Genomic DNA, 19,714 nt, shown 5'->3' with positions numbered 1-19,714 from the left:
GTCCTACACTGATGGAAATGACTGCAGGATACTGATGAGACCAGGGATTTGGGAATGATTGTGGAAAGGAAGTTAAAGTTTAGAGATATATTGCAAAGGTGGCCCAAATAGCACAGTGCAATTTAGTTGTTGACACACTGACAGGCAGGGATGGGGAGGTTATTATTCCCATTTATAAAGCTGTAATAAGGCCACATATGGATTACTGCATTCAGATCTGGTTGCCTGGATTCCATGGGGATGAGGAAAGGGTGAAGGATCCAGATGTGAGTGACCAAGATTGTGACTGGTCTATGTAATTTTCCGTATGAGGATAGACTGGAGGTCTGTGGGCTGCAGAAAGCAGTAAGCAGGCAATAAAGAAAGGATATGATGGAAACATAAGTTATTAAGGGGGTTTTAAAGGAATGACACTAAAGACTTTTTTCTTTCAATACATGGCAGGAAGGGCAAGAACATTGGGCAATCTTTGGAAATTGTGTAAGTGTGTAGTTAGCAAGAGTGTTAGGAGTAGATTTTTTCTTTGGAGTTGAATGGGTAATGGGTTGACAGAGGTGGCTGAGTGCTTTATCAGTGAATGAGTTTAAGAAGAGGTATGATAAGTATTGCATGAATAATGATTAGTAGGGCCTAAATGCAATGAGGCTGACTCCATGGAGATGCCCAAGAAAATATTAATAATCTCATAACATCTGCCAACTTATTTGAAACTTTTGATATGCTTTCTTCTTTGCCAGGTCTGTCTCTTAACCTATTGCAGCCATCATGAAGTTCAGATTTTTCTATCCTTGCAAACAACTTCAACACAAGTTCCTGGCTGAATCGAGTTTTTTTTTTGGCACTTGTTTTCACACTGTTTAATTTTTATTTCTTGAATAATGTATGTATCTTTCAGTTTGCACATTTCATCACTGAAAGCCGCTTAAATTTAGATTATTTTTTAAAACTTTAGCATTCTTTTAAATTTCACATTAAATATGAGATTATTTAATATAGTGCAGTTTTAAAATTTGCCAACTAGTTTCTCTTAATGTGTATTAGATGGTAGCCAGGATTCCATACTAATTAATATAGATAAATTCAAATTAAGGGGATAAAAATCCCTTATTATTTTACAGCCAGTATGCGAAACTCTGAGATCGAAAACTACGATCTAAGAGTTTCTTGTTGAAGAATTATCGGCGAATCCAAGCGTAAGTGAACACCTGGTAAGCGTAAGTGAACACCTGGTAAGCGTAAGTGAACACTTTACAGAAAAAATAGCCGTTTGGTTTTATAGATAAATTCAGTTTGGTAAATTCCACATTAATAGTTAATTATACACAGCGTGTATAACCACTATTAAAGTATCTGAAGACTGCAAATGCCTCATAACAGCTGAACAAAATTATAAAAAAAAACAGAAATATTTACTATTTTGGGATAATCTTCAGTTATGAGAATTTCAAATTATTGACACCAGTATATAGAAGAAGACAACTGTCTTAAGTTTAAAAAAAAAAAAACTGCAAGTGTATTTATAAATATATAAAATAATTAATATAATTAATATTAATTTATATTTATATAAATTTATAATTAATTAATTTATATATATTTATATTAATCAGTATGGAATCCTGGATACTATCTAATACACATTAAGGGAAACCAGTTGGCAATTTTTAAAAGTGCATTAGATAAATATATAAAATTATAAAAAAAATACAACTATTTACTACTTTTGGGATAATCTTCAGTTACAAGAATTTCAAATTATACTACACCAGCAGAGAGAAGAAGACACTGAAAAGACATTGATTTTCATGCCAAATTTGTTACAGCTGTTATTCAATTTAGTTAGAGAATCCTGGAGACTTGCACTAGATGTGTTTAGGAATACATCATCTGCATAAAGCAAAGAGCTAAGTTTGACATCTCCAATTCTAATATCGGGCCTAATGCCACTTTCTTTCATAATTTGATCCATATAGATGATGAATAAGAGTGGAGATAATGTGCATCCTTGCCTTACCCTTGATTTTACATCGAACCATCTTTCCATATTTCCTTCAATTCTAACTATTGACTTATAAATTAAATGTAAACTATGTACTGCTTGGTATAATGTTCCATTTACCCTATATAGTTGATGAGAGTGATCACAAGCTACTTGTTTAGAAAGTGATGAAACAAGAAATGGTTTATTGCTAAAATGGGATATATGTAGTATAAGGTGGGTGATTATGGGAAGCTATGCAATCAACAAGCATCAATACACTGGGTAGAGGAGCTGTGTAGAAAAGATGTTGATAGTGCATGGAAATTCATAAGGCGGTATCTGACACAAGCAATGTATAACTGCATACCAAGAGTTAAGAGAGTAAATAAACAGAAGCAAAATGAATGAACAGTGAAATCAAACAAGTTGTGCTGGAAAAGAAAATGTTATGGAGGAGGTATAAGACAATTGATGGTGATTGGATCCATGAAGAGTATAAAGTACAGGCTAAGAAGGTGACAAGCATGGTAAAAAAAAAAAAGAAAAGGTGCAGTATGAGAGGAGATATTGGCTGGTCAGGCCAAGGTTAATTCAAGAGAATTCTTCTATTATATGGCAAACAAGAGGAAGAATAATTATGGAAAGTTGACAATGGTGAAAAGTCATCAGACTATTGTCATGACTTTTCACCAGTGTCAACTTTTGCAGTGACTGTTGCAAAGCAAATAGTGGAATTATTCAATGAGCACTTTTATCAGCATATAACATACTGGTGTAATGATACCAAGCAATATACAGAAGGGAGGAAAGTATTAGGAGAATCACAAGTGAAATAATCAGAGGTGTATCAGGTGTAAATTAGGTTAGGTATTATTAAGGCTGCAGGAATTGATTACATATCACCACATATTCTTAAGAATGTGCACAACAGTTAGCTGTACCCTTGACCTGGTTATTTAATGAAAGTCTTGCAAGAGTATGGTTCCTAAGGAATGGAAAGAAAGCAAAGTAGTGCCACTCCACAAGTATGGTTCTTGGACAAAAGTTTCCAATTATAGATGTCTGTATAACTGCAGTTGTAGCAAAGGTGTTGGAGAGATTGGTTAGGAATAAATTATAACTGGGTTGATAAACATGGCATTCTTTACAATGGTCAGCATGGATTTGTTAAAGGTAGGTCTTATTTTAGGAATTTACTTGCATTTTATGATATTAGATAAAGGGGAATCACATATAGTGATATTCTTGGACTTTTCAAAAGCATTATAGATTACCACATAAGTTGGTGTACAAGCTGCAGCAGATGGGAATAGATAGTATGTTGGTGATTGGCTGTCTGAAAAAAGGGAAGGTAACTAGTGGGTCCTGTTCTTGGGCAACTTAATATTAACTGGGGGGGATACCCCCCTTCCCGAGTTCCAGCCTGGTAGGCCAGTTCTCCTTGAATTCTGATGACTCAAATTTTGAAGACTCTAAAGGGGGGTTCACTCCCCTCTGGCATCTACACCGTCCAACCCCCCCGAATTCCAGACTGGTAGGCCAGTTCTTGAATTCTGATGACTAGAATTTTGAAGACTGGACATTCAGGGAAGTCCTCAAGTTTCAAAACGTTTCAAAAAACATGACATGAAAAGGCTTATCAATTTATATATATATATATATATATATATAGCGTAGATAAGTGCAGTGCGTTGCATTTTGGAGTGCAGAAATATAAAGCTGTACTATATTGACAGTGCTATACTGCAGGAAAGGAGCCTCCATAGCTCAGTAGGTATAGGCGAAGCCCTTTGGTCAGAAAGACCTGGGTTCAATTCTCATCCATGATGTGAGGAACCTTTATCTGGTTTCTTTCAATAAAGGTGAGTTAGCCAGTCTCATATGGACATAGAGGGTTTTTTCCACCAGGAAACTTGGGTTTTTCATCCTGCAGAACAGGCAAACCAGCCCCTTGAACACACACGGATCTACAGCCATGAATATTTATAAAAATGTGGAAGAGACATGATTCTCACTACATTCTCCTTACATCTGTAGTCAACCGTGAGTCACATCATGGTAGTCAGCCTCCTAGACAGAGACAACACACGATGATGATGAGATGATACTGCAGGAAGTGGATGAGATTCAAGATTTGGGACTGATGGTTGACAGTAGAATGAAGTTTAGAGGACATATTGTAAGTGTTGCAAAGTCTGCAGATCGTAGTACTGCTATGATAAGAAGAACTCTAACATGAACGAATAAATAGGTGACACTGTATAAAGCACTGGTCAGATCACACTTAGAGTATTGTGCTCAGATTTGGTCATCTGGTTTTCAACGTCATGTGGAAACACTGAAGAGGGTCAAGAGATGAGTGACAGACAATATCAGGACTCTGGAATACTGACTATGGAGAGATGTTGAAGAAATATGGACTGCAGAGTTTGGTAAATAGAAGAAGAGGTGATATGATAGAGACATTTAAGTTAGTGAGGTGATTTCACTGGATTAATCCAGAGGAGATTATAAAAAAGTAGAAGGCAAGAGGGGAAGAACCAGAGGCCATTCCTGGAAGTTATGTAAGCATCTGGTGAAAAGACGTGCAAGGAGTAGATTTTTTTTACATGGAGAATTGTCACCGAATGGAATGCATTACCAGATGTTGTTAATACACAGAATGTTAAGGATTTTAAGATATGGTTTGATAAATATGTTGTCATCTGAATGAACCTTTCATGATGAGTCTGCTGACTCCATGGAGGGTGTGTTAATAATAATAACACACTTTAAAACACTAATTGTAGTGTTTTAAAGAGCTTTTCTCTGAACACTGTCATATGTTTTTTCCAGATAATCTATAAAACTTAAGTACTTATCCTTGTCACATTACCATGATTTCTCAACTATTTTGTCGTAAAATGAAAGTTGATCTTGACAACCTCTATTTGGCCTGAACCCAGCTTGTTCTTCTCCAAGTTTTTCTCAGCCTCTTTTCATGTATGCTGGGAATTATAAAAGCTCTACTCCAATCTTCTGGAATTTGACCTTCTGATCAAGCCACTGCAAAACTTTTATACCTCCATATTTATTCAATGAGAAATGCCTTTCCACATTTTAAGTGGAAATTATCTAATCCTAGTTAGTCTATATGTAGCAATGTGCTATAAGATTTCAATCAAACCTTTCACGAGTGAGACTTCCATAAAGAATTACTTATTACAATGGATAGCCAATATGCAGCAGGTTTACAATTACAACCTTTCATGAGAGTGAGATTCACATAAAAAAATTTTTTGTAGTCAAATGAAATAAGATGTCTGAACATTCAGATATCTTATTTGAAACTTGAACTAAGTTCATGGCCCAGCCTTATTTAGTACAGAAAAATGATATTAACTTTTGTAAGAAAACAGAACATACTTAATTTTTAGTAAAATAGCATACTTAATTTTGGGGAAAATAGCTATTTGCTATGTCTAATTTAAACTGTACAAAAATAGCAACTGAAATTTTTTACAGTGAAAATGCATACAACAACATCAGCATAAAGATAATTATAAATTAAAGATACAATTCTGTATGAAAACAATATTTCACCTTTCATTATAATGTTTGCTAGAGGAAGCAAGCTGCTTTCGGTTCCAACAGTTAGTATTTCTCTAATGTCCTAACATGACTATCATTCCAACTTCTGTCTAGACTGACAGCCTTTCAATTATAACGTACCAACAGATTCATCACATTTAGCTAAGAATGCCAAGATTCAGCACGAAATTTGTGTTATTATGTGATATATGCAACCATATATTTTCACTAATTTCTGACTAGAAATAATGTTTTTTTCCAAATTTATTTGTATATATACCAAGAAGAAAAATATTTATCCTTAATTACTGTATTATTTCCATATTAATTTCATGGAACAAATCTGAGAAAAGTGTCATGTAATTATACGATCTCAGATCAAACTATGTTTATAATATACAGGGTGTTCGGGATAAATTTGACAGTTTCGTAAGGAAAAAGAAAATCTTCTTTGTATCTATTAAATTTAATGAATTGACAAAAAAACATTACAGGCAGAGTTAATTACAATACTATCAACAAGATTTACTCAAAATAACCACCATTAGCATCGATCACAGCTTCAATTCTGCTTCGGAACCTCGAACAAGCTGATGCTACAGTCTCCCTGGGAAGGGCCGCAAAAACTGTTTTAATTTTATCCATTAACTGGGCTTTTGTATTACTGGAAGTGCGATTGGTGTCTTTTTCAACTACGCCCCATACAAAATAATCCATGGGGTTAAGGTCTGGGGAGTTTGGAGGCCAAACATTTGGACTGGTGAAGTCGTAGAAATTTTCAGACAACCATTTTTGACTTTTCCCAGAGGTGTGGCAAGGGGCCGAATCCTGCTGCCATACATACGGCCTACCATTGCCTACCCTTGTTATCCAGGGCTTGACTACAGTTAGCAACTCCACGAACGAAGCCTGAATTCCAATGCCAGGGTTCTTCAACACCTGTTCCTGCAGATTTGCGAGGAATTCTGCTGTACGAACGCAATCAGATCGTCTGCTAGGGATCTTTCTTCTTGCTACATCCTCGTAGTCACCATTGCAAGTCTCTAGTTCATGCCTGATTGTTTTTACTGTATTCAGGGAGCATTGGGCAGCAGTCGTAATATCCTTATTTTGATGGCGGGCACGAATCATCATGATACAAGTTATTCTCTTCCATGATTCAGGTGGGTTCCAGCTATCCATCCTTTCTGACATCTTGTATGTGAATGAAGAAGGGTCCAAACTTTTAAATGAAGAGAAGTGTGTGTTAATACATGTAACTTACGGAAAAATATAATTAATTATAAATATGTCAAATTTATCCCGAACACCCTGTATATATATATTTTTTTTTTAATTAAATTAGCATTTTGACTATAAAGAATTTTTGTTGAAAAAAATTACAATAATCTACACCATCGTAAATTATAGACTAACCTGAATAAACAGCCACGAAGTCAACAATGCAAGTCGACTGTATTGTCCACTGAAACGGTAGTTATAAGCATAAAAGGCAAAGTGGTAGAGGTAGAAAAACCTAAATAGTAAACATAACAAATATAACTGATATCCCAATAAGTACTTTAGATTTTGGATATAATTCTAGTACTCCAATTTTACTTTTCTTTCTAAAATAATTCTTTACTATATAGGGTGAAATTTTGATTCATCATTCTAATTACCTTCATTTTCCTGCATGTTTCATCTGCTTTTTTTGGTCCCAGAACTAGCTCCATATAAATAACACTATTTTTTCTGGCTCCATCAATCCTCAAACTGTCATTTTATCGCATTGATTGTTTACAAATCATGGTCCTGACAAAACATTTTTTAACATGGATAGTTTTTTTAAATTTTGAAACGATGAACTCTGCCTTTCATCCTTTTCTTTGGACTAAGTGAAGACTTGGCAACACTGTTGTCAAGAGTAATGCTTCATCACAGATAGTTATGAGCACATCACTTTTGAGCTTTACTTCATTGCAGTGGTCCTGTGCGTTCTCATGTGCTTCATAGTTTCATCAGTTACCCTGATTTAACCATTTATGAATTAATTAATTCCTCTTTTTATTACATTACTTCATTATATTTTATTCCTATTACTCTTTTATTTATTATCCTTAATGCTAATAATATACTACTAATAATAATACGCAGGGTTCCATCCAAGCCATAACCTGAAGTTCATACTTCCTGGAAAATGCTAAGTATACTTTCAATAAGTTAACATGGCTGGTGAAGCATACCATGACTAATCACCCAATATGTACATTTTTTGTAGTAATTACAAAAGGAACAAGAAATACAGAAAAATTTTATATAGTACAATGTCTATATTTTTTTTAATGAATCCCATCAGTGAAAGCCTTTGAAGAAGTCCACAAGCAGAAGGACGAAAATATTCAAAACATGCTCAAACAAGCACTTCTATAATAAATTTAGTTTAATTCTTTATCCAAGTGTAGGCAAACAAAATTTGAGCCTGAAGTATCTTCAGGACTAAGGCAACTTGAGGTAAAGGTTGAACCAAACTCTCATCCTGAAGATACTTCAGGCGCAAACTTTGTTTGCTTGCACTTGGATAAAGGATTAAACTAAATTTATTATAGTCTAACCAAGTGGGAAAAACTTCCAAGCACTTCTATAACGCAACTGGAAGAACAACGGGTGCATTGCACCCTTTGAATGAAAAAGGCCAAAGTTTGATTCTCATCATGACAAGAGGAATCTTTATGTGGGATTTTTGCAACTGAAGGCAAGTTAGCCAATCTCATATGGAGATAGGATTTTTTCTCTTGGAAACTAATTTTTCATCCCCCCCCCCACACACACAGACAAATCAAGCTTGAAAAAACATGGAATTTACAGACAAAAAATACCAGTGGTAGTGGGCAGTAGATGGCGTTGGTGTAAATAATGATAATGGTAGGTGCAGTTCGCTGTAGTTGATGAATTGAGTGGTGGAGACAGAGAGCTATAGAGTAGGTGCCCTCCCTCAATGAGTCTTTGGACTCCTTGGATGTGTCATGTAATAATAATAATACATCCACTATGGAAAAATTCTCTCATTGTATAACTACAATATCCTTACCCTCCTACAGTGTATGAAGTTTTGTGAACTTTGCACTAAAGTAGAATCAACAAATTTTTATGCAATGAACAAAATGAAATCACATCAAATTGAAAAAATATTTTTATCTATCAACAGACAAACCTGGAGATGAAGGTGCTAGAGTCAACAAAAGGTTCATAATTACATCAAATTCATCCCCAAATTTTTTAACAAAGTAATAGCTATAACTGTATGGTAACATTGATTGGAAGGAGGAGAGGAGAGGACACATGTGAGGAAGGAAATGGATTTTATTCAATTATTAAGGGATAACTATCTGAGACAGCATGTAATTGAAAATACTAGGGGTGTGAGAGTGCTTGACCTGGCAATAGCATCTCACAATTTGACTGTAATGAATATGACCATGTTGCCACCTATTGGTGAGAGTGATCATAAGGTCTTGACCTGGGAGGTGGCTAAAGGTGTGGAAATTTCGATTAAGACAGGGTATATGTGGAATTACCGTGCTGGCAAGTATGACAAGCTTAGGAGATTGCTTGGATCAGTGCCATGGCATGTACAACTGCAAGGGCTGGACGTCGATAGAGCATGGGAAGAGGTCAAGGAGCATTTACAGGAGGTAATGGCTGATTGTATACCTAGGGTCCGAATAGTAAAACAAGTGGGGGTTAAATGGATGAATAACACCATTAAGCTTGAGCTGCAAAAAAAGAAACAACTGTGGAGGGAATTTAAAGAAAGGGGTGACCTGCAGGCACATGAACGGTATAAAGTGCAGGCCAGAAAGGTAACGAGTGTGGTAAAAAAAGCAAAAGCGGATTATGAAAGAAAACTAGCTTTGCAAGCAAAAGTGAATCCAAAACAGTTCTTTCAATATGCTGCAAGAAAGAAAAAAACTGTACACGGTAAATTTGATTTTAAGGAATGACGATGGTAAGGAGGTCACAGAATCAGTCGATATATTGTGGAGTTACTGAGCGCGCACTTTGCAAAAGCATATCATCCAGGTGGTGACATTGAAAAAATGAAGGAACCATTAGTTTATATGGGAATAGTAATAAATGAAGTGGAGGTGACTAGTCTATTACAGAACCTTAATGTGAACACATCTGTGGGATTGGATGGTATACCGGCACGGGTCTTGCGTGAAGCGGCTAAAGAATTATCAGTGCCCTTGACCATGTTGTTTAATCTGAGTCTCAGGTCTGGCTTAGTCCCGAAGGTGTGGAAAGAGGGGAAAATAGTTTCACTGCATAAAGGAGGATCCAAGACTACGGTTGCAAATTACCGACCGATCAGCATATCAGGAGTCGTTGTCAAGGTCTTAGAGAAAGTAGTCAAGGGAAAAATACAGGAATGGATTGATGAAAACGAGATACTGTACAGGGGACAACATGGCTTTGTGAAGGGTAGATCAAGCTTCAGTAACTTGCTCAAGTTTTATAACAAGGTGACGCTTGAACTGGATAAGGGAAATGGGTTTACAGTGATACTGCTGGACCTGACAAAGGCGTTTGACAGGATACCACATGGAATACTAATCCGTAAACTACAACATATGGGAATGGATATAGGGTTAGTGAGGTGGATAGGTGGTTGGTTGATGGAGAGATATCAAAGATTATTCTTGTTGAGAGGCTTATACGCTGGTTAAACATGATAACTAATATTTAAGGAATTGACAGCGTATACTAGAAATATAGATTAAATAAACTTTAATATATACTTTCCGATATTTCGGCGAACGTCACGTTGCCATCTTCTTGGGAACTTACTACAAAGACACGTGCACACAAGTGCTAATAACAGCAAATGAGACTGAAGCTAGGAAGCTAGCGTTTTCCTAAAGTCCTGATGGTGCCCCCTGGTGGGCTATATTGGGCTGAAGTTCTTCTGATAAAAGTTTCCCAAATTTGGGGCAGTCTCATGCATCCAAATTTGTTGAGGTTTGGCATGTTCCTAAGGGCCGAGGCTGATTCCATGAATAGTCTTTCATACTTGAACTTGCTGCGGTGTATTACTGTGGCTTTCTTCCATCTTATTCTGTGGCGAGTATCCAGAGCATGGTCTGCAAGCCCAGAGTGGCTGTACTGGTGAAATCGGATGTAATCCTTGTGTTCTGAGATTCTGATATTTGCTGTCCTGCCTGTTTGGCCAAAGTAGGACAGTTTACAGCTGCAAGGGACCTGGTATACACCAGGTAGGTCTAGGGGAAGTGGTTGGTCTTTGGTGGAGCGGATAAGGGATGCCAGTTTTCTATGTGGCCTGTAACAAGTGGTCAAGTCATGTTTTTTTAAGATTTTATTGATTTTTTCCGAGGTGCCTCGGATGTAGGGAATGCTGATGGATTTAAAGTAATCTTTATTGTGAAGGGGAGGGGGTGGTGGGTTGTGGATAACTGGGTTAAGTATTTTTTGGATTTTTTGGAGGGGATAGCCGTTGGCTGAGAAAGCGTCACAGATGTGATTTAGTTCAGTGGTTAGGGCTTGATCATTAGAACAGATTATTTTTGCCCTGTTGAATAATGTTTTAATAACTCCATATTGTTGTGAGGGGGGGGGGGGGGGTTGTTGGTGAATGTATCTGCCTGTATGGGTGGGTTTTCTATAGACCAAGAAAACCAAGGTTCCATCAGGTTGGCGGGTGACTAGTGTGTCTAGGAAGGGGAGGTTATTGTTTTCCTCTTTTTCCACTCCTCTCCTTCTAGAATTTGATTCTAGGGTGTTGGTTGTTTAAGTGTGTTAGGAAGGAGAGGAGTGAATCCGGGCCATGTGGCCAAATGGCGAAAACATCATCAACGTAGCGAAGCCATATGGTAGGTTTTTGTGGGGCTGAGTTTAAGGCTTTCTCTTCAAACGTCTCCATGAAGAAGTTGGCCAAGGGTGGGGAAAGTGGTGAACCCATGGCTGTCCCCTCTATCTGTTTGTAGAATTTTTCCTGCCAAACGAAATAGCCTGAGTTCATTGTAAACTGAAAACAGTCTGTAAACTTTGCAGCTGTAAACTGTCCTACTTTGGCCAAACAGGCAGGACAGCAAATATCAGAATCTCAGAACACAAGGATTACATCCGATTTCACCAGTACAGCCACTCTGGGCTTGCAGACCACGCTCTGGATACTCGCCACAGAATAAGATGGAAGAAAGCCACAGTAATACACCGCAGCAAGTTCAAGTATGAAAGACTATTCATGGAATCAGCCTCGGCCCTTAGGAACATGCCAAACCTCAACAAATTTGGATGCATGAGACTGCCCCAAATCTGGGAAACTTTTATCAGAAGAACTTCAGCCCAAAGGCCAAGAACTACCAATATAGCCCACCAGGGGCACCATCAGGACTTTAGGAAAACGCTAGCTTCCTAGCTTCAGTCTCATTTGCTGTTATTAGCACTTGTGTGCACGTGTCTTTGTAGTAAGTTCCCAAGAAGATGGCAACGTGACATTCGCCGAAATATCGGAAAGTATATTCTCTCACGATGAGTCTTTGGACTCCTTGGAGGTGTCATATAATAATGAATAACACTGTACTCAATGCAGTCAATAAATATTTTAATTTATAATAAAATTTTAACTATCATTTGTAATTTGCGTGATACAATATTCATTTTACTACAATTAAAATTTATAATAAATTCAATGCTGTTTTTTTGTTTCATATTTGTAAATTTAAATTTATGAAATGTCTCAAGCTACTTTTCCTGACTTGAGACAAGAAAGATTTGAATATTTCTCAAGAATTTTGTCCAGGAAATTGCTAGGACAGAAACCCTATACAGGTATCCCTTGTTTAACGCAAAATTTGAATAACGTAGCGAAATTAATAGTTTTGATTAATGCGCCTTTAACCCTGCAGAGTTCGCAGCTGATCTGACAGATACATGCAAAATGTTTCATATAAATATTCTTACACAATTCAGTGTATAGCTTGGAGGTCATGAATAGCTGCGCATTCATATGTTATGAGTGATATTCCGCAATGTTTTTTTCCTGTCAGTTTGGTTTAACACATGTTATGTAAAGGTTTGTGATATATGACAGTAAATTATATCTGAGAGAGATACCACGACCTCCGATGTCAGTATAGAAAGGTTTAGTTTTTTTTTTTTTTTTTTTTATTCTTTGTTCAATAATTTCTAGATTGTAACTGAAAATAAATAAACCATCATGCATTACTGAAATAGAGAGCCAAAGGCTTATTTATCGTATATCGCAGTGGTGCCAAATGAAAATTACTAAAAACAGCTAAATCTTTTAAAAAAAAAAAGAGCTAAAAAGAAGTTACAAATAAAAATTTGAAGCTAAAATTTTAAAAGTAGTAGCTGATACTCTTAAGTTAGTTACTTTATTCTAGTTGAAGCGATACTTGCATATAAGTGGCTAAATACATCTCCCATGTGGTCTTCTGCACTTAATTCACCCACGTTTTCACTTAGATTTTCAGCTTTATTATATGAGGCCATCGTTCCAATATTACTCAGTGAAGATGCTGGTAAATAATAGTCTGTACAGCACTTGTTGTTACGCCTGAGGCCATACTTGACTGACAAAATAGCTGTCAGCATTGCCAATTCCATTAATGAATTAAGAAACAAGATGGACTTGTTTCTTAATTCAGTTTTAACTACATTCATGGAACTAAAAATTCGTTAAATTTCAGCATTAGAATTTGGCAGTATTAATAAATTTATTGCACACTGAGCAATTTCTTTAAATGGATTCATTCCAAATACATCTTTATATTCTCATGCTTCATTCCAGAATTTTCTATATTTGTCCCTTTATTTAAGTGGATAGTAGATAATATTGTACTGGTATTCAGCAGCAGCAACATCTTTTTCTGTTTTCAGCATTATTTCTAAGATGGGAATAATGGGTTCTTTTATATATTTCAGGGTATTGTCAACAGAAAAAGAAGACATCATTCTTAAAATATTCAAGTTTTCAGGCAACTTTGCTTAAGCTGTTTGAAGAGACCAAGAAGAACTGTCTTGCTCTACTTCTAAGGTTTCGCTCATCATTTTGCATTATTTTCTTTTGTATCATCAACTCTGAAATTTTTCTTTCAAATCTGTAACCAAGATTTGGATTGGGATCAAAATAGTCATCAATCTCTAACTCTAGAGGGTCGACTGTGGATGATGGTAGCACTAACATATTAGCAATAGAGTGAATCAAATGAGAAAAGTCTTCAAATAATCTCATCTTATCCGCTCTGTTAGATTCGACAATTCTGTTAACTTGCTGGACTTGAACAGGATGCACAAATAAAAAGGTACAACAGATTCCTTTCATCTTTGTACATCTCCTACAAAATTTGAGCTTTATAACATTTCTCAGTCACACTCATGACTTCAAAGTGAGTTTTTAATTCCAACCACTGGCTGAGAATTCTGTCTACTGCAAGTTCAATGGAGAGTCTCCTTGTTACATAATTGCTTACAATATGCAGAGGAGCATCATTTTCATTGATAGTTTGATGCAGCTCTTTGTATGCTGCTTGTCTTGAAGAAGAATGTGAAAACTACTTATACGTTTCAACAACTAAAAATTCTAATTTTCTTGGGAGAGATTCTGCACAAGTGGGAGACACTACCAGTTGCAATGAATGGCATACACATCTAATTAAAATTAAGGAGGGAATATATGCCTTCAGTTGTTCATAAATGCCATTATTGACACCAACCATAACACTGATGTCAACTGTACCAATTGCAATGAGATTTTTAATGTCCAGTTTCTTGGTCAAGAGCTCTTTTTTCAGTACAGCCGCAATACCACTAGCATCACACTTTTCTAAAACCACCATGCTCAGAAATGTATGCATAATTTTGTTGAATTTCTTGCTATAATAAATGATGGCCATTCCTAAAATCTTATTCACTGTGATATCATTCGATTCGTCTATTAGCAAGCTGAAATTTTCATCTCCAATGTTGAAATTCCACAATTAGATCTCCTTCAAAATGATCATTTAGAATATTCTTTACAATTGCAGAGCACTTAGTTAGGTGCATTTTTACCTTTGGAATAATTTGATTGTCTGCGATGATATTTTTGCAAAGATCTACTAGATGATTGCAACTGTTGAATGTTGAGTGACAATAAAGAAATAATGCTAACCTACCTTCAAAGTTCCTGGTCTCATCAGACTTTTTCACAAGCATATTCGTAATAGGAACAGAGTTATATGGAACTGCAGCAAGATGTTTCTTAGTTTCGCTATGCTTTACAAGCTGACAATATTTAGCAGCTGCATAACATCTGCAAAACTTACAGTGGCCTTTTGTAGTGTCATCACCAGGAACTTCACAGAACCATTTACTAAACATTCTCATTTGCAACCACTCCCGCCTAAATTTTTGCTTGTAAGCTTTATTTTTTGCTCTGCTCATTTTTGAAGAAGGGTATACAACTCTTTACTGCCATGAATTACAATCAGTCTTTGAAAACTTCCCACTCGCTATCATAACTACCAACCAGAACACTGTACAAAGACTAACTTGTTAGCGATGCTATCAACTTTAAGGCGACAAAATGGCAGATTGTTGGGCCACATGACTGAGTGCCATTATCATGCATTTGAAATATGTATGATGCTCGCACCAAACGTACAATACAATTCTTTATCAAATGCGAACATCTGGAAAACTTTTAAAACAATTTTTTAACAGTAAGTTATAAAAACGACTAAAAAGAGCTGAAACTAGTTCTGAAGGAGCTAGATTTGGAGCTAGGTGCTAGATTAAAATTTTTGGAGCTAGGGAAGAAAAAAAAGAGCTACATCTAGCTCCAAAAGAGCTAAATTGGCAACACTGCATATATGTCCTCTGGGAGATGTGCTTTACATTATGGAAAATACTAAGGAAAGTGATCTGGAGCTTACTCCACCTTTACTACGAGTTGCCCATAAGGTTGCTTATGTTTGCATCTGCCAAAACTTTTAGTTTCTATATATTCGGCACGAAACTCTTGTAGTTTCTATATTCGGCTATGAAATAATGTTGGATTCAATATCCACTTAATTTGTACCATCATGTATTATAATTGCAGTGTTTTTTCTTTATGTTTTATTGCTTGTTTGCCAAGGTCTGGAGAGTCATTTTGCTTGTTATCGAAGAATTTATGCCGATAAGAAAAAAACTAAAACTGTTCAAATGACTCTTGATAATGTCTTTTGATAAAAAAATTGCAGTAAATTTTTATATAGTACTCTTTCCTAAAAGAGTACTATATAAAACAAATTATTAATACAGTAACCGATCATGGACGAATTGTAATTTTTACCATTGATTATTAGATTTAATTAACGAATTTTGATATACGCATTGACATCAAGGGATACCTGTATATATAATTCATCTGCAGCCTTTAAGGCTGCAGACTGATAAAAGGACTAAAAGATAAAAATTTTCCATTAATCTTCAATTATGTAGATTTCTCCAAGATCTTCATTTCAATAAATCAACATGTTCAAAATTCTCAGTTATTATGGCACAGTTGCAAGAGTAATGGTTAATGGAGAGATGTCAGTTTTCATATTTTCACTGGAGCCATCAAAGGAGACCTTTTGTCACTGTATCTCTTCATGATAACCCTTAACTACATTTTGGACTAACATGAATGGGTCCTGAAGATTTCTTGAGGATATTGTAGGCCAAATGAGCATAATCTGTTCTGAATGTGCTAAATAATAGTGATATTAGGAGTGGTGCAAACTACCTAAATAATCTGTGCAAAAATGCAGCACTATTTGGGTTAATTTCAACAGCATTAAAAAAGGAAATCCTAAAACAATGGAATAGAAAGAAAAATTACTTCAAATGACCAGATTACTGAAGAGGTGGAATATTTTCAATACCTTGGTTGTTGATATTTTTTTAGATGGGAGATGTTATCTGGTGTGAGACCACTTCACCACTTATTCGAGGCTTGAAGTGTAGTGAAAAAGTTGCATGTTTTGTCTTCTAGAGTTGTCTCTTGATGATGTAAAAAATAAATAAAATAGGATAATATTTTTAAAAAATAAGGGAAAAAAAGCTTTAGCTCACCTCAGTACTATAGGTTTACAACCTTTCACACATGAGAGTTACATAAAAAAAAGTCTAAATGAAACAGTGAAAAGAAAGCACAAAAGTTATCAACTTTCATAAAAGACTATTTAATATCTGGAAATACAAACATATCATCACAAACACAAAATGTTCTACAATACCACCAGTCAGATCTTTCTTACATATGGTTTTCAGACATGAACGATCATAGCTCAAAGCACAATTAACATCGATAGCTTTGGAATAACATACCTTCAATCCTAAAATCCTAATATAATGTGTAAAGTCCACATCCTCAATATGGTCTTTCTTAACAATAAGACACCAATACAACAATCAAAAAATTCAAATGAAGCAAGTTGGAAGCCAAGAGAGACATTCCATTAACTACATTAAGCACTTATGCTTTCTATGGACCAACAAATGGAAAGCAAGAGTAGTTTTGGCAACATAAGTTCTTTCTTTTTTTTTTGTTTTTGGACCAACAACACCAACAGAAATTTACTGGCTGATATACAATAAAGCAATTTGGATCACATTTGCTTAACATGAACTTACCAAGAGCTGTTGTGCTAAATCTATATTTCTTCATTCATACCTGAAAGCTATGAACTATGATAATGTTGAGTATATTATATTTATTCACTGATTTTTTTTTTCTTTATTCAGAAAAATTACAATTTAATCTCATCTCCCTTTTGGTGGTAGTCTTATTTTTGATAACACTCAAATTTCCACACAAGATGAGATCTCTCTTCTTGGAATTACCTTCACATCAAGCCTCTCCTGGTAGAAACACATCACGACCATTGCATCCTCAGCTTCTAAAAAAAACTAGGATTTCTCTTTTGCTCAAGACATTGCTTCACCTCTGAACAGCTGTTAACCTTATACAAATCATAAATCTGCCCAGCTATCAAATACTATTCTCACATTTGGAGTGGGGGTCCTAAGAGCTCCCTCCAAAAGCTGGACCCAACAGAGGGGACAGCAATTAGATTAATTAATGACCAATCTCTTAACAACTCACTCCTCCCAATTTCGCACAGACATTTGGTTTCTGCAATTTGTGTATTCTATAAATACACTGTCTACCAATAATTGTCCAGACACCCCTGTTATTTGAAGTTACAGAATATTCCAGGTTTTTTAATAACATAAAAATCAGCATACAGATAGTAGGAAGCAGTATTTCATCGTAGCAGCTGAATACAGGTGGTATGGCAACATGACGTTAACTCAGTGACTTCACGAGAGGTGTCATCGTGGACTGTCACATTGGCAGCATGTCCATATGTGCCATTGTCACTCAACTAAAGCATTCAAAATCAATGGTTGGTGATGTGATCAACAAATGAAGACATTCTGGCATCACTAGTGCAGGAAAACACCCAGGGTGGATGAAAATGATTGGCAGGGACAGGAGTGTGTTAAAATAGACGGCACGCAAAAACCGACTACAATCAGCACAGACCATCTGTGATGAGTTCCAAAGTGCCAGTAACACCATGGTGAGCACTAATACTGTACGAAAAAAAAAAAATCCATTTACTCTGTTCCCATGGAAGAGCAATGATACACAAGCCGAACAATACACCAAAAAGACAACTCATCTGGCCTGGTGCAAAGAGCATATGAACTAGAAAATTGACCAGTAGAAAATGGTACTCTGGAGTGATGAATCAAGGTTCACCTGTTTCCAGTCTGATAGCAGGGTGTGGGTGTGGATGCAGCATGATGAACGCTTGTTACCACAGTGTGTTATACCCACAGTAAAGTTTGGTGGTAGAGAAGTAATGGTGTTCGGTGCATTCAGCTGGTTTAGAATGAGACCATTGGTCATTATCCATGGTTTCATGAAGGTAGCTCAGTACCTTGATATTCTAGATAATCAGGTGCTGCCTACACTGTGGAATTTTTTCCACACTTGCTGCCTACGCTATTTTTTTCCACACTGCTGTCAACTATCGAGGATGTGACTTTTTGGCCAGGTTACGTCAGAAGTCTGAGGGCAATGACAAAGGCCGATCCACCAGGCAGAGTCTAGATCTGACGACATTTGTCACCGGTAGCTATTGTCCAAGGAGCGAACCTTCAAGCTGAAAAGGAACTGCACCATTACCCGAACAGGAATGCATGTGCACCGAATGCCGAACCTCTTCGCCCGAGCTTATGAGTGCTGAAAAATAGCGTTCCAGAAGCCTTCAGTGTCGCTGATCTGATGCCGGTATCTGAGGATCCATAGGAAGGAATTCAAAACCTGATACAGAGGGCAAACTCAAGACTCCAATACGAAGCCAAGAATAAGTGCGTACCGAGGGTAGCAGAGCTAATGTGAGTTAATCCTTTCATTTATTTATGTGAAACATAGGAGAACTTTATTAGTGGACTGTCAAGTTTAAGGTGTTGAAATCAAGCAGTGTTTAAGAATGAATTTTACTGCTTGATAGTGATTGGAGAACATGTAATAGTTAAAGAATAATAGTTTGTTAGCAGTAAAATTGGCTAGGAATTTAACTTAGTGTTGGAAAAGAATGAATATTCATGTGTTATGATAATTATGAATTGCAAAGGTATTTTAACATTTTTTCTTAACTAAGAGTTAGATGGAGTATTTCTCCCTATCGGAAATATGGTGCAAATTGTTTTTTGTTGTAAATAAATGTGTTTATTCAATGTCAATAGAATGCCACCTGATCTTTAATTTTACAATGCACTGTTTCAAAATAAACCAGAGCCTGTTAGTGGGAACCCAGGAGAGAAATAGAAAAGATAATTTGTAGACCATGACTGTAAACAATAATTAATTGGAGGAAATTTGTGTTTAAGGGAAAACTGCTGGACATACTTACCACATCTTATTGCTAGAAAAAGGATACTGGTGGAGCTGTCTTAACAAATAAATTTTCCAATATTCATAGGCATAGGACTCGTAGTGCAAAGGGTAAACAAACATCTTATGAAATAGTAGGATAGAATAAGAAAGGAAAATATAAGGAAAACTAATTATAAAGATGTTACAATAGCACAGTAACCAATCAATATTACAATATTGGA

The 19,714-nt window shown here is 36.1% G+C and overlaps 1 protein-coding gene across 2 annotated transcripts in view; it reads right to left on the bottom strand.

Moving 5' to 3' along the window:
• LOC150108642 (membralin-like) overlaps window positions 1-19,714 on the bottom strand; it is a 259,480-nt gene that overhangs the window by 33,575 nt on the left and 206,191 nt on the right. For both annotated transcript variants that reach the window (XM_090416100.1, XM_090416101.1), the window contains exon 10: window positions 6,968-7,067. In XM_090416100.1, coding sequence (XP_090272226.1) covers window positions 6,968-7,067 — 100 coding nt within the window. The remainder of the gene's footprint in view (window positions 1-6,967; window positions 7,068-19,714) is intronic.

Source organism: Typopeltis vanoorti, chromosome 3 (assembly GCF_054136105.1).
Source record: "Typopeltis vanoorti isolate ZY-2024b chromosome 3, IOZ_Tvanoo_1.0, whole genome shotgun sequence".
Lineage (NCBI taxonomy): Eukaryota > Metazoa > Arthropoda > Arachnida > Uropygi > Thelyphonidae > Typopeltis > Typopeltis vanoorti.
This window is presented reverse-complemented; position numbering and strand designations above follow the sequence as displayed.